At 42.3% G+C, this 15,692-nt stretch overlaps 1 protein-coding gene across 1 annotated transcript in view; it reads left to right on the plus strand.

The window, feature by feature from the left end:
* Nucleotides 1-231: 231 nt before the first annotated feature.
* The window catches only part of ITGB1 (integrin subunit beta 1), a 43,296-nt gene continuing 27,835 nt past the window's right edge, over nucleotides 232-15,692 (plus strand). The window contains exon 1 of the mRNA XM_058025635.1: nucleotides 232-312. Within this exon, the coding sequence (XP_057881618.1) occupies nucleotides 304-312 (9 nt within the window). The 5' untranslated portion in view covers nucleotides 232-303. The remainder of the gene's footprint in view (nucleotides 313-15,692) is intronic.

Below are 15,692 nucleotides of genomic sequence, written 5' to 3' on the forward strand. Positions count from 1 at the left end.
CACCGAGCCCTGCCTCAGGAACGGCTCTCCCGTCCTTGCCCGCCGCGCCGGAGACGCCTCCCCGGCCCGCTTGACGGCAGCGGGGAGGAATGTGTTTCCGGGGCGGGTAGAGCGGAGCGCGGACCTCCCCTCCCCTCCCCCGCGGGCCGGGCTCCCGCAGCAGCTCGGAGCAGGCGGCGGCGGGCAGCCAGCGAGGAGCGAGCCCGGGCGTCCCGCCGCGCCCAGCCCAGCCCTGCCCAGCCCAGGACGCCGCCGCCGCAGCAGCGAGCCGGGCGGGCCGGAGCGCGCCCGCTGCCCGGAGCCATGGCCGAGGTAACGGGAGGACGGGCGGGGGTCGCAGCCGGCCGGGAGCGGGATGAGCGGTGCCTGTGGCCGCCCCGGGGCTCAGCGCCTCGGGCGGGCTCCGGCGGGCGGCGCGGGACTGCGAGCGCCGCTTCCCGCGCCGGGAGCCGCCGCCGCCCCGAGTGCGGGTCCCTCGGCGCCGGTCCCCGGCGGAGGAGGGGGCGCCGCCTCCCGCCGTGCCTGCCCGGCGCTGTGGGCGGGAAGGTGTCGGGCCCAGCCTGCGGCTTCCTGTGGCGGCGGGACGGCGGCCTCGGGCCTCCCGTGCCGCCGGGGCCGGCCGGGCCTTTGTCCGGCCTTGGCCCTACCAGCGGAGTAGCGGCCGCCCCGGGCAGCGCCCCGAGCCCTCCTCTCCGAGAGGCACTGAAGCCGTGCGGGTGCTCTGCCCTGTGCCCGCCGCCGCCTCCCGCCGGCCGTGCCCGGGACGGGGGCAGCACTCGGCTGGGAAAGTTTCGGGCTTCTTCCCCGGAGTGTGGGCGAGGGCGGGCGGCCGGAGGGGGACGGTTCCTTCTACGGGAAGCGGGCTATGGAGTTACAAGAATGGGAACGAAAAGAGTGAGGCAGTGCAGGAACTGAGTACCCCGGGTTTTGACCTGCACAAATCTGCAGAAAGCGAGCCCTGAGAGCGGGGTCTGTGCACTTTGAATGACGGGATGGTCGCAGTGCCGCGTTTGCCTGCTCGATCCGTCCAAACTGGCTCTGAGCCTCTATAGTTGCTAAAACTTGTGTCGGGATGGAGTGGGAATGCGAGGCCGCTGTACCGTGTCCCACATGGGGATTTCTGAAAAATCTTACAGCAGTACCGCACTGCTTTGTCTCCTCTTATTGCCTTCAGTTACTGGTGGTTGGAAGGAAACATGGAGCGATGGGAAATTCATTCTGACTCACTGTTCAGGCCCATGTCAGATGTCTTTATGTTATGGAATAAGGATCTGACTGCCTGTTAAACTCATTAGGTAGTCTGTGACTGTTTATGAAAAGAAGCTGATCAGCGTTCATGTTTGCTTCTTCATTTGTCCTTGATAGAATACAGCAGTCCATTCATGCCAGCACATGTGCACATAGCTGTTGGGTGAAAAATGTTGATTTTTCTGGTAGATTTGCCATTGCTGCTACAGTCCTATTCATGCCAAGGTACACAAACTTTCAGGAGTAACGATTGTCTCCATTTAGATTAGTGGAACCACTCACGGCTAATGCTTCTTGTGTGCTAAAGCGTTGAAATTAAGCAGGACCCTACGTATGTGGAAAAAGATTTAAATAACTTGTACTCCTGGCACGCAGATCATTTGGTAGGTGATGGTAGCAGTGTGAGGAAAATTAGTTTTGAGAAATGAGGCAGCTTGGTGGCAGTGAGAGGATTTTGTTGTTCTTGGTTGTTTGTATGGGCCTTTTTAAAGTAGTATTATACTACTAGAAGGATGTAAATTAGACGAAATTAAGCAAGACTAAGAGCAAAGACATTCATTGTCCACATCCATCGCAGCGATGAAGCCGACAAAACCGATGATTCATTCTCCTGTCACAAAAAGTATTACTTGCCTCTGGGTAATGATTAAGTAGCATTTTGCAAGCTTGCCTAAGGCTCTATTTATAAGGGTTGCAAAAACAGTGAGCCATTGGCAATAGATTGGCAAGACAAGACAAGTTTAAGATGTGAACACCTTCAACTTTTGTCCTTTTCAAAGATGTCTCAGCTGAAAGGTGAAAAGCTGACAGGCATGCATAATCTTACCTTAATCAAAGTTGGAGCTGCTAAGTGCTGTATCTGTTTGCCAGCCACATGATAAATGAACTATATTTATTTCAAAATGAAATGTCAGCAGTTAAAACTCTGTTGTTCTCTGTGGGCGCAGCCAGGGAGCTCATTCTGCTGTCTCTCTTCAGGCACCTGATCTGTGCCGTGTCCCCAGTAAGGCCCACCCTTGTGAAGGACTGATTTGGAGGGATGCTTGTTTCTCTAAGAACGTGCATGAATTTCTGATGGGAGTGCAGAATTTTAGTGTCTTGTCCTGAGTATTTTAAATGACTCAAGTGGTTAGCCTAACACCACTTCCTTTGGGAAGTGAGTCCCAAAGCTGAAAAAAAAAACTGTCTGAGAACTTTTCCTGCTGTTCTTTCTTCCTGATTCATGATTCCATTCCTCTCTGTATACCTCTCATTGGGTAGCTCTGCTGTAGTTCAGATTTGAAAAAAGCTTGTTTGCTGTAGCAATACTCAGGAATTAGATATAACTTGGGTGGCAGAAAGGTGAACTTGGGGAGAGCCGTGCACACATGGGGTGGGCACGAGCTGTGGCCTCCCTTGCCCTGAATACAATTCCCTTGCTGCTGCTGGTATGAGTGCCCGGCAGTTGTTTGTAAATAGTTGTCATGCCTGCCTTTCCACCCAGTCTCGATTTAGTTGGGTGATGTGATGCACGCTTTGCTTGTGGTTCTCCCAGCTTCTCATGGTCTGCTACAGGCCTCGTGCTTGGCTGTGGCTCTGGGTGCTGAAACAAGGTGCTGATTGCTCCACAGGCTGTGAAGTACCTTGTCTTGGTGGGACCCTTTGTAAGCAAAGGCTCTAGTTCTGCGTCAGGCTCCCTTTCCTTTTAGTGGACAGCCATGCAGGGTCCCTGTTGTTCCTCTCCTGCTCGTGGTCCGAGGGCCTGGGTTTCTTCAGTGTGGACCCGCTCATGATGCCTCCTGCAGCCTTTGCTGGTGTCCCTGTCACTGCTGCACAGGAGGTTTAGGGGTTTAATTCTGTGCTACTTTCTCTGGTAGTTCTGCCATGGTGTAGGAAGTGGGTTTTGTGGAGGAGGTCTGGATGAAGCTTGCTGGCCATTGGTATACCTGACCTTCCTCTTCCTCCTCATTCCTTTCCAAATGTGTCTTGCACCCCTTCCACGTAAGACAGACTGTTGTAATCAGTGAGGCATTGCTCAAATGAAGTTAAATCAGTATTAATCACTAGCTTTAAGATTGCTCATGCCACCTCATGAGGCACTTGGAAAAGACATTGATTACATAGATCCAGAAAAGACAGAACCCATACTTAACAATAACAGAACCTATTCTGCCTCCTTTGCTTTTCTAGAATGTCAAGTGATTTATTTTTTCCAACTTTTTTTTTAGGATGGCCAATCCCCTTGGCATCCTTTTAATTCTTAGGGGCTGCCATCAGCCCTCTGAGAGGGAATCCTTGTTGGGAGTGCCTTTTTTTCTTTTTTCCTTTGCCTTTTAAGCTGCATCTATTGGTAGAGCTCATAAAGCAATTACATAAATTTAATCAATCTTAAAAATGTAATTAAGGCAATATGTAGTTAGATTTATTTTGGAAGTGTCATTAAAAAGTACTTGCCAGTATGTGTACTATTCCCCTATGACTAGATTTTTAAGTCAGCTGCTATATTCTGTGCCTGGTAGAAAATTTCCGGTCTCCCAGCAGCAGAAAACTCCGAGTTCAGTCTGTGTTTTCCTGCCTCTCATCTCACATCTGTCTTTATATTGCTGATTCTTCAAATTGTTTCACTCATCCCACTCGCATTACTTTGAAGTCACCTTCTAATAGCAGCATTCTCACTGCCACTTCTACTCCAGGTTTTTCAGCCTTCTGCTCTGGTGTAGGTGTGCAGGGATGTTTTTTAGACAAACACATCTCAGACCTGTACATGACAATAAGTTGTTGTTGTAGGGGAGAGTTAGCTGTTTTTTTCTGAAGAGGATGTTTGTTTGCTTTTCAAAAGGGAGGGAGTATCACAGATTTGAGAACAGATGAATAGATGAACAAATACAGTGGCTCTGTCTCCTGGATAGATACTAGCAATATCTGTGTGTGATTTAATGCTCCTTTTATGTCAGAAAATTAAAATCTGTTGGATAGTTCTAGTGCTGCTGACTATTGTCATTTATGGTGACAAATATGTTCTCCTTTTTACTGTCTAGTTCCTCCTTGCTCTGCTCTGTGGTGCATTGTGTTGACAACTTTCTATAAAGGATGATGTTTCTTGTCATGTGGTAACAAGAGGGGACCACAATATTGACCAGTATCTGTCAGTTGTTGTGGTTATGGCGTTTCTGGGGTAGCCTACAAAGCCATTTTTGTGTTTACCCACAAATGGGAAGGCCTATTCTATTTCTTTTTTTTTTTTTTCCTAATTTGTCCTGCATAGGCGTGGTCCAATAACCTGAACTCCTAAAACTGTAAGTCAGAATAAATTTATGAGAAGACTTTTTCTCTGAACTTTTTTCTTTCCCAATATATGGATTATTAGGGTAAGAACCAGTAAAAATATATATGGCGTCGTTGAAAGAAGTGGTTGTGTGCTTTTTCTAGCCCAATGTATCTGAGCAGCAATTGTTGGGAATGTTATGCAGGAAATGAAGATTTTAACTTCTGTGAATGAAAAATGGGACCCTAGGCACCTTGTTATACATCACTAAATAATATTGCTTTTTTCACTACTAAAGGTGCTCTCTTTAGCAGAATGTTGCTATTAAACATCCTGTGTTTTTGTGATAACCACCTTCTATTATTTTTCTAGTCTTAAAGTAATCAGAGTGGTTAGTGGACTTCGTAGGCTATTGTATTTTCTCATTAATGGATTGGATATGTTCAGAAAGATGTTAACAAAATTTGCACTTAACCAAGCACATGGTAGGGGAATTAGCCTGATGAGACTATAATATTAATGTTTTCTTTTGCAAAAGGTCATAGAATTCCTACTTGGAATCATCTTTGGGGTGTCACTGAGCAGAGGCTCTTTAATATTTTAGTGATTTTTTTTTGTGCTGTATCTTTTTCATTTCTCTTTACAGTCAGATGCAAAGTGGCTTATGAAACATGCTTTCTGTCTTAAAAGCAGTTTCATGTATTTCATTTGTTTCTTTTTCAACAGCAGCAACGAAATGCCATTAGTATTCTTGTGGTTTTATTAGAGGGGAAGTTTTGAGTAACAGAACTGAGTCTGGAATCTTAACTTTGTTGTTGCTCATAAGAGCTGAGAAGATATCAGTCTTTTCTTACCATCCTATTCATTCCTTTCTGTCACAGAAAAATGTTTTGCAAATATTTGTTTATTTAATGCAGTTCTCACATTTCGTCAGCAAATCATTAGACTATAAAAGTCACTTTTTCAAAAATTCTAATCTGTAAGACCATGTTTAAGTGCAGATTCCTCTTTATCATGCTCATAAACTGCAACATATACAATACCTAATGCCAGAATTTCCTCGCTCAAATGATTGGCATCATATTTGTAGTTCTCCTATTTCTGCTCTGGGTTTTGTATGAGATCACATACTTAACTTAGTCCTAGTTTTTACTCACTTAGTTTTAACTTCTGCTCTTGGTACATTCTAGTGTAAAAGCAGGAAGGGCTGTTGTTTGTATGAATTCTTGTTGTTTTAAACTACAAATTTCTCTGTAGTATTTATACTACAAAGAAGTACCTGCATTTAATTTTCTATTATAGCTATTAACAATATATTTTAAATTGTGTAGATATAGAAGTAAAAGCACTTTTGATGTGGAAGCTGAATAGAAGAAGAGAAATATTTCTTCTTTTCTCATCCTTTGTGGTAGAATGAATTATAATTATATATTGGGCTGAACTGAAACACTGAACTTACCCTCATTCAAAGATGACTGATCTGTGGTTATTTAAAAGAGAAGAAAAATAATTGTGTCAGATTAATTTAGAACGAGTCAGTATTTCACTTAGGAAATGGTGATGAGTCAATGTGGTATCTTGGATATCAGTGCATACTTGGTCTCAGGAAAACAATTCTGAGACTGGGATGGGTAGTTTGGCATAATCTTGCCCTTGAGGTAAATATTGAAATAAGGATGTGTCCATTTGGAAAGGGGGATAAGGTGTTATTCTGGTGCTTCTTAATTTTCTTTGGTGGAATTGTAATTTAATGTGTCTTAACATGTGCTTACCTTGGGCAGTGGCACCAAGAGCCACATCTTCCCCTGGTGCAGGAAGCTGCATCTGATCTGTCCTCATCTGCTCTGGGTCCTTGCAGGCTGGCAAGACCTGCTGGGAGTGATGTTCCACAAAGCAGAGGGTGCTCTTCCAGTGAGCACTGGGGTAACCAGAGTGTCCAGGAGCATCCTGGGGACCATGGGAGGTCATTTGAAGGACCTGGCATTCCAGTAGCTTGGCCAGCATCCTCCAGTTCAGCTGCTTAAGTATTGAATTGGCAACATCCAGCTCCACCTTGATCCTCAGGTGTTCCAAATCTTGGGTAAAGAGGTTTTGGATAAAGATGAGTACAACTAAAAGGAAGGCCTGTAGCGGAGACAGATATGAAAGAACGTCATCTTTTTGATGTTAAATCAAAGCACTCTCCCAGGTGTCAAAAGATGACACATTTTAGTATCTGGTTATCAATAAATTTGGAATAGATTTTGTATCAGGATGACTTCTGATACTGCTGACACATCTTTGAGAATGGAGTGGTGGCTGAAGGTTTTATGCTTGTCCAGTCAGCAAGTGAAATGCTCCCTCTTCTGCTAATGAAAAGGAGATATGAGGAAATCTTTGCTATCACCATCCACAAGGTTGGCTAGGGTAAGCACGGTTGATGTGCTGCCAGTGAATTCTGGCTGGGCTTTTTTCTTATTACACTGATGTTTTATTTTCTTGTGTATTAGGAAATTAGTTTTAGTGGGCTTAGGAGAAAGTCAATAATTACTTTCTCAGAGCTTCCTTCTGTGCTTTTGCAAGGTTGTATTTAGTGTGTGTTACTGTGCTGACTTTGTGATGCCGGGTGGAGATTGTCCCACAGCTGAAAGGCACGCTATAGCCCATCTGCATAGAATACAAGGCTTGACAGTTTTTTAATTGTCAATTTGCTGATTTTGGGGCAGAATAGATTAAAAATCTGTCTTTCAGTGACATATGAATATAACTTATGTGCATTTCCAAAACATTTGAAAATGTAACGTTTTAGAAGGTAACACTTGTTCTGTGTAGTTCAAAAATGGGGATGATTTTTTGTGTTGTTTTTGTCACTTATATGCAAATACAAATCAGTGTGAGAAAATAATGTACAAGAAGTTCAGTGTAATTTTTCCTGGGTGTGGACTTCAGCATAAAAAAGGAAACGGCAAATTTCCTTTTTTGGAAGAACATGCTGTACATACCAGCTATAGGTTGTTAAAAACCACTTAATAAAATCAATAAACAGCAACAAACATTTTTTCCTGTTTATGTGTTATCTCCCTCCACTACATGTTGTTTACACAAGTTTTCAAAAACTAGTCTAAAATGTTACACAGCTATGTTACAGATATCTCCTTTCAGTGAAAAACTCAACTCCAGCTTTAAGGAGTAACTATACTGTGTGAGATTGCTGCCAGCATTTTTGCCATTGCCAGCTGTCTGGTTTGGATAGTAATAAAAGAGTTGCACAAATACTGCCTCTTCTTGGTGCATAATTCACAATACAGTTTCACTTTCTAAATGAAGAATATCTGTATTTAATATGATTAACATTTGTTGTAGCTGGAAGCAATTTTAATGCTATGTTGCTGCAGAGTTTAAAAAAAACTCACTAGTGATAACTCAAAACTCTGCAGCAGACAACTGCTCTTCAAATTTATCTGAATTTCATGTTTTGTAAAATGTTCCATTGGCTTTTGAGCCATGAATTCAACTAAAATTGTGTTTAATTTTCATAGGAATGTGGTTCTGCAGCAGTTGATACCAGTGCTAGGTCTCAACTGTCCCTCCTGCCAGTAGCTGTGCAATTTTGCCATCCTGCTTGCATCAGCTGTGGAAGTTATAGGGCTGTGCATTGAGTTATTGAAATAAGTGTTCTGGCTGAAAAATAGCTTGGCCAAAAATTAATTTTCAGCTAGGTCAGTTGTTGCAGCTGGGAAATCACATGCAAGGGACGTGCTTCAGAGCCAGGGAGGAAGGGGAAAACGTGCAACTCATAGAGAAAGTGTGTGCCACTGTGGCAGTCCAGAGATAAGTTGGCATAAACTGCTGTGGAACCTCACAGCATCTGCTCGTGCCTGCTTCAGTGCTCTTCTGACTTGAGTAAACCATCTTAACTTGCTAGATCAGGTGAGAAATCACTCAGCAAGGTGTTATTGCTCAGCTTATTCCACTGGCTCAGCTAAGGGGCAAAAGTGTTTTCCATAGTTGGCACCAGAGAAATGAAGGGTGCAAAGTGGACAATTTTAGGGTCTGGAGAAGTTGAGCTGTCTCCTGGGTTCTCTAGTAGCAAACTGGTAGATGTACTTGGCTACTATGAGAAACCTCACCTTTTATTATCTTTTGCAGTGCTCTTAGAAGCAGCTTGTGGACTCCAGGCTTGAAATCTGCTCTGGAAAGCAGCAGAAGTGTATGAATAGGCAGATTGTTCTGGCCAGAACTGCTTTTTATGAAGTACTTTGTGATGAGCTGGGTAGTTTTGGTTTTGATTTTTTTATTAAAAAGTCTTTTAAGGTTGAAGTTATTTTTTTTCCCTGAGATTGATGAGCTTTTTGCAAGTGCTCAAATTTGCATCAAAATCTGGATAAAGTTCACTGTTTGTTTCAGTTTGTGCTTCTGCCTAGTCTTTTATCACTGCCATTGAACTAAAAATCATCATCAATTATGTACACAAAAATATATAGCATACATATGAAAAATTAAATATATATAGAATTAAATTCTGTTCAAAATCTCATAGATACAGATTTATAAGGCTGTATGTGCTTCTGTGGGATGACCAGTTTTTTATTGTTTCTACATGATCACTTTTGTAGACACTGGCATTAAGAATGTTGAGGACAAGGGTTGTTCCAGTACAAGTCTCATTCTAATTGTGTTTGAATAGTGAATCTTTTTAAAAACTTGATGTTAAATATATTTGAATATTATCTGTAAACATTATTTTATGTGCTTGCTATTCAAATCCTGAACTAAAATATGAACAAACAACAACAAACCTAAAATCCTTCAGTATTTTGTTCTTTGCTTCTGTTAATTTTTTCTGCCAACTAATTTATTCTGATAACCTGTAAAAATAAAATCAGAATAGTTCCTCAAATTGGCTGGGTGTGTTGCAGAGCATTTCTAAATAATTCATCCAAGATCAGCTTAGGGTGGTTGGCCTGACTGCCTGAATTTAGGCTGGTTCAGCAGCAGAGAGCCTTCAGTGTAATTGTGGAGGGCAGTCAGTCTGACAGCCACCTGTCCCTTCTTAGGAGCTGTTTGCTCAGCACTCCTCTGTCCATGTGGAGGTCTGGTTTTCACTGAGCCTTACAGAAAGTGCCATTTGACACAGAGGGGAAAGGGATGGCCCAAGGTCTGGTTTTCACTGAGCCTTACAGAAAGTGCCATTTGACACAGAGGGGAAGGGGATGGCCCAAGGTCCAAGTGGAGCTGGCTGGGATAGAGGTGAGGGAGTCCCTGAGTTGTTAGCACAGGGGCAGAGGTTGCTGTTGTGGAGATGCTGCAGCACTGCTGGTTCTTTCAGCTGCAGTTTGCTTTCATCTGGGTTTTGGCTGCTGAAACTGTGCCCTGGATGTTAATGACAGCTCGTGGTGGGTGAACTCTGCCATGTAACGACAGACGAGTTTCCGCTGAGCGGTCTCTTTGTGGCGTGCCAGCTGCCGGCTTCCTGCAGTACCTGCAGCAATTGTCAGCAGCACGTTTGCAATTGTTTTTTCTTAAAGAAATAGATACATGAGACACGGCATTTACTGAAACTCTCTAGCTTTTTACTTAAGGACATACTTGCCTCTGTTCTGCTTTTACTTTAACAGAGAAGCCTGGATTAAAGTAAGTTTAGCCAGATGTTGTGATAGTCATGGAGGCAGCACAGCCTCGGAAGCATCAGTTACAGTCAGCTGTGCAAGAGCTATATTTATATGCTTAACTAAACTTTTCATTTCCCTGTGTGGATAAATGTGAGGTTTAAGTTGCACAAAATTAAACAGTGTCTTTATGGGAGTAGTAAGTGGTGCAGAGTATGCAGGAATTTAATACACATGGAACAGACCCCCATGTTTTCTACTAGAATGGCTTGAATTGTGGCATTCTTGATTGTAATCTGTCTGTGATGGAAATGCTAAATGTAGCCAAGAAGTCTTGTAGGCTGGAAAAAGCTATGTAAACAAGTTAAGTATCCAGTTCACACTTTCTCCCACCAAAAAATGGTGTTATATTTAGACTAGAGCGGAGATTAAGTTGTTATGGCAAAAACAACTCATGGTTCTAAAAGCATGTGAAAAGTACTGAAACAACAGATTTTTAAAATTCTGTTTTAATCACAGTTGTGTGAAGAGATGCTTATAATAATGAAAATCCTGAAATATTTGTTATGGAAAAAATGCCTGCTGATAACAGCAAGATTGAGTGCAGTAATAATTCTTATAAATTTCTGGAGACAACATGCTTTGAGTCAGTAAAGTTGTGATGAACTATTGGAAGCTTATGTTTGGAAGAGCATGGAAAAGGGATATCTTTGACAGTGACAGTTTTAATGGGAAAAAAAATGACATACATTTGTTATTGGTGCATATTGTTGTATATTTATCCTAAAAGAGGAAAGTTTCTAGCTCTGCATGTATAGAGGTGCTGTAGGTGTAGCAAACACTTTCAACCACAGCAATAAAAACAAAAAAAAGTAGCAATAGGCCTGGTGTGTTTCAGTGGTTTAAGCTTGGAGAGGTGCTGCCTTTGCAAGGTGCTTGCACACCAGCATAAGCAGCACAGGACATTGTTTTGTCCTTTCGTGAAATTCAGAGTTTCATTGTATCCTTGTATGAATCCTCGGGTTCTGTGGGTGGGATGCAATGACATAGGGTTTCATAGGCACAACAGTTTGAGAAATGTAGAGCAAGTTGTAGTTGCAGACTGGATTGTCAGGGATGTAAATGTTATAGCTTAAACAATGTATAAGCCATAGGTAATCAACACGTAAAGCACATTGATGTTTTAATGAGGTGTAGCTGCAAGTCTGAGTGCTCTGCTGGACAGCATGCAGAGTTGTGTTTCTCTCCTAATTTAGTGTTGAACTTTAAGCACAATACACCTGCTTTGTTAGTCTAATTTTCCAAAATATAGCTGTCAGAGTTCATGCTGTAAATTGCAGTTTGTGGATAACTGCCTGGTAAAAAAAATTAAATAAAAAGGAATATTTTTGTGAGAAAGAGTACCTGACTTGGCTCTTGAACTGTTTCATATATGTGGTCATCATGCACAGGTTGCTTGTTCTTGTGAGCTGTGTCAAAGTACTACCTGTCTTTCAAGCATTGAGATGCTTCCCAGAGTAACTCCTGAACTGTGGAATCCTGGCTTCAAATTATGATGCAACAGGTCAAGAAAGTGTTATACAAATCATCTCGTCATGTGCATACAAACCAAGCCAGGGACAAGGATGGTTAATACAGCAAAGCAGTGTTCTTAAATTGGTAATGATTTATGGTATGGTAGTACTGTGAAGATCTAGTCATGAGTTACAAGCTGTCTGTGCATGGCAGTGTGCACACACACTGTTTGAAGAAAGGTTCTCCTTTCAAAAGTGGTGCTGACTAACCAGTGTTAATCATGCCTGTACTACAGTGCTCTCCAAAAAGCCTGAGAACAAGGGGAAGAGATCAAGGTTGCACTTGGGGTTTGCTGACTAGAAAGATGAAGGCTCTTTGTCAGTAGCTGCATCTTCAAGTTGCCTCTGTGAATCTTTTTTCCGTTCTTCTACCTTCTCTCATCATCGTCAGCATGACATTCTGACATGTGTGGGTTCTGAAATAGAGATAGTTAATGAAAAGACAAATCATGGTGTGATTCCTGGGACTGTCCTGTACAGGGCCAGGAGTTGGATTTCAGTGATCCTTGTGTGTCCCTTCCAGCTCAGAGTATTCTGAGAATAAATTGAGTGGGCTTTAGTAGCAGTGTTCTTTTTTACAATTTGCTATGGCACTTGTTTTTCTTGTGATGAGTATTACTTAGGTGTGCAGCCAATTGCAGGAGTTTGTCATTGAGAGAAATTGTCAATAGATTTTGCTAGTGAAAACACAGAAATACAGTGAAACACATACAGAAATGCAGTGAAATCAGGCATGGTATGTAATTTACCCTGCTTTATAGGTTTGCTATGTTCCATAAAAGTCTACATTCTGTAGGTTTTTCTGGCTTTCTAGAAGTTCCCTGGCTGTCTTTGGTTCCTTGTATTTGGATCCTTGTATTCACTTTTAATGTAAGTTCCTAGAGAAGTCCATATAATTTGGATTGGTCAGGTCTGCAAGTAAAGAGTGATTTCAGCCCAGCGTGCACAGGTCAGAGTGATCATCCATGACACAGGAGGTTTGCAGTTGAGACTCTCTTATGTGTCTGAGTGTGAACATACATCTGTTTTACCTCAGGGTAGAGCATTTGGTGAGAAAGAAATATTAAGTTCATACTCCACATTATGAACCCAAGTGTCTGTTTTTTCTCATGTACAATATGCTGTCTGTAAATATTACAGGGAAAGTAACTGGAACCCCATTTACACCTTTTTATCTAGCTCTGCTATCTCTACTGCCCTTCAGTAAGTAAGCTAGAGACAAAACTATCAGTTTTTCTGTCTCTGTGCACAACAAAAGGTTTAATTAAAGCTCATAGTAGTATATCCTGTAGGATGATAGAGCATTCCCAGGAAATGGGAATGCAAACCCTTTGGGGCTGAGGAGGGACTGGAGCCCATTTACCTTACTTCCTGTGAATGCCACAATACTGTAAAATATCTGGGATCCATTACCACCTTCTGTCATGTCCCAACTGGATCTACAGCATTTTATCTTTCTCATTGTGCAGAGATGTCAGATACCCGAAAACTTTATCATCTACAGTTGTTCTGAAACCTCTACCTGTATTTTTTCTGATTATAGATTAAATTTATGTCTTCCATCAAGAAAAACCTTCCCCACAATTCCCTGCAGTCAAGCACCTAACTTGGGCAGATTTGTTTCCATTCCATAATTCAAATCAAAACCAAAAAGTAGTTTGCATAAAAATACCCAGTTGCTTTTCATTCCATTATTTGGAACTGTCAGAAAATTGAGAGCTCCTGTGAAACCCAGAAACGAACATGAGCAAATTCTATGTAAAAGCAATAACTGGTCAAACCATGTGAATGCTTGTGAAGTTAGTGGCTCAGTCTTGAAGCAGCTGTGTCCTATATAAACTAACAAACACCCCATACTCTGGGGACACAAGATGATACCATGAACAGCCCTCCAGCTCTGTTCTCATGAGCTGTGGCCTCAGCCTGCTCCTACTTGTACATGAACATTTTCATTTATTCTGCTGAAGAGGCCATGTGTTGTAGGTGCCCATGCTGGGATTTCAGCAAAAGACACAAGGGTATTTTAGAACCCAACACCTACTGATTTTTCCCACTGCATTCTGTCCTTTTTGGTGAATTTTAAGCTACTTGATCTTGTGGGAAAATTTTTAGAGCTGTATGAATCAACTGTGGGTAGTAATGTAGTGTAACTCAGAGTGTTAGCAGTTGCATTACTGTTGGTGTTTGCCTGCCTTACTGGCCATGGGGCACGGCACAGGAGTTTCGGTGTCAAACTGGTACAATTGTGGTATCTCTTCTCATGGTCTGGGCATGCACAAATGTGTATTCTCATCTCTTTTGGGACTCCCAACCCTGCAGGGGAATCTTGTGAACTCGCAGTGACATACACTAATTGTGGCAGGTAACCTTACAGAACCATACTGGAACGGAGAAGCCAGTCTCCCTAACCTAAGCAGAAAATCAGCTTTTTGTAGATTTTAACTCTTGTAATTGAAAGTTAAGTCTTAACTAGTTTATTATATATTATTTAAATATATAATGCCCTGCTAAAACAGTGTTTAGAAAAGTGATTTAGAGACATGTTTTATTCCATTAACTTAGAAATAACTGACAGAAGTTAAGTCCAATGTGAAATACTGTTGTTTCTTTTATGCTGCAGCATCACAGTAGCTGAAATGTGTATGCCTTAAAGTTTTCTCAGGAAACACTTTGAGTAAGCAGTCTTGATGTGCTGAACTTTTTGTGTAGAAGTTATTTCAGTGCTAAGGAATTTTTTATTTTGCACTTCAGTCTGTGATAACATCCCATTCTTTCCATATTACTGCAAGCAGTTCAAAAACTTCTGCGTTCGTGTCTGTAAAGTTACCAGGGGCAGAAGGAGCATTGTGGTCTTGAGCCGTGGTGTGAGGCTGGTAGATAGATAGGCTGTTGTAGGAAGGCTTACTTGTAGAATTCCCATTTGGATTGGTGTGTTGCAAAGCCCTGCTCTGGGGACTGCACTTCTGTTGTCCATCTTGACTTGTCCCATCAAATTTACTTTCCCTACGTGGGGATGCTCTGCTAGTTCATCCATCATGATGCCAAGGTCAGGAGCTGGACCTCTGTGAAGGGCAACCATCACAAGGCTCGTCTGCATCCAGGGTACAAATAGTTCTGTAGGCTGAGTTTAGGATTGGGTTCTTTGATTAAAATTGCTGGCAATTCAAGCAGCAGTGTTTATCCCAAATATCTGCTTGTTTATTGAAGAATGCATCACATAGTTTCTTAATGGTGATCCTGGAATTTACTGTGTGGTGTATTCTGACTATACTTCAGTATCACAGTAACACTGATTAAGTAAATAAGATAGCTGTGAAGGTCATAAATGAAGAATTACCAATTTAAGATTTGTGGGAAAATCTATCCCTCGGACTTGAAAACTTTAATCAAAAGTAATTCCTTAGTGTAAAACTTTTTTTTTTTTTTTTGGTACTGGTGCCTTAGTAATGTGCCTCTCTCAAAACAGAAAAGAAAGGTACCACTTTAGTGCTTTCTTTTATAGTGAATTGCTTCTTTAGAGTGAATAGTTGTACAAGCAGATATGTTTAGAGTTGTTTCATATGCAGGCAATTTGGGGATTGTAATTAATTAACTCCCTCTGTTGAGGGAGTTCTGCTGTCAAGAGTATTTGCAGGTCATTGCTAGAGGTTTGTAGTCTCTGTGTCTTTGTGTCCCATGTCACTAAAGTTGTTTGCTTCTTCAGGCCCTTCTTTTCCACCCACTTTTTTTTCAGAGATATCAATGGGATTCATTCTGCCAGTCAATAAAATTCACACTGAAAAGCATGGCCCTCAGCTACTGCTAGGAAACCTTCTGGAGAGAGGGAAGAAGGAACTGTTTTAGCAGGGTAGCCACCAAGTTCTGAAACAGGCATCTCCAGAGACTGTTTCATTCTGCTTATTTTAGAAACTTGTCCCTTCCTGCTCCCTTTTTAACCAGAGCCTTCATGCCTGGGGGTGGGGGCTTGGCTGTGTGACCAGTGTAGTCCAGCACAACCACTGGCTCTGGCTGAGCAGCAGGAGCTTTTGCTTCCCATCC

Source organism: Melospiza georgiana, chromosome 1, assembly GCF_028018845.1.
Source record: "Melospiza georgiana isolate bMelGeo1 chromosome 1, bMelGeo1.pri, whole genome shotgun sequence".
Lineage (NCBI taxonomy): Eukaryota > Metazoa > Chordata > Aves > Passeriformes > Passerellidae > Melospiza > Melospiza georgiana.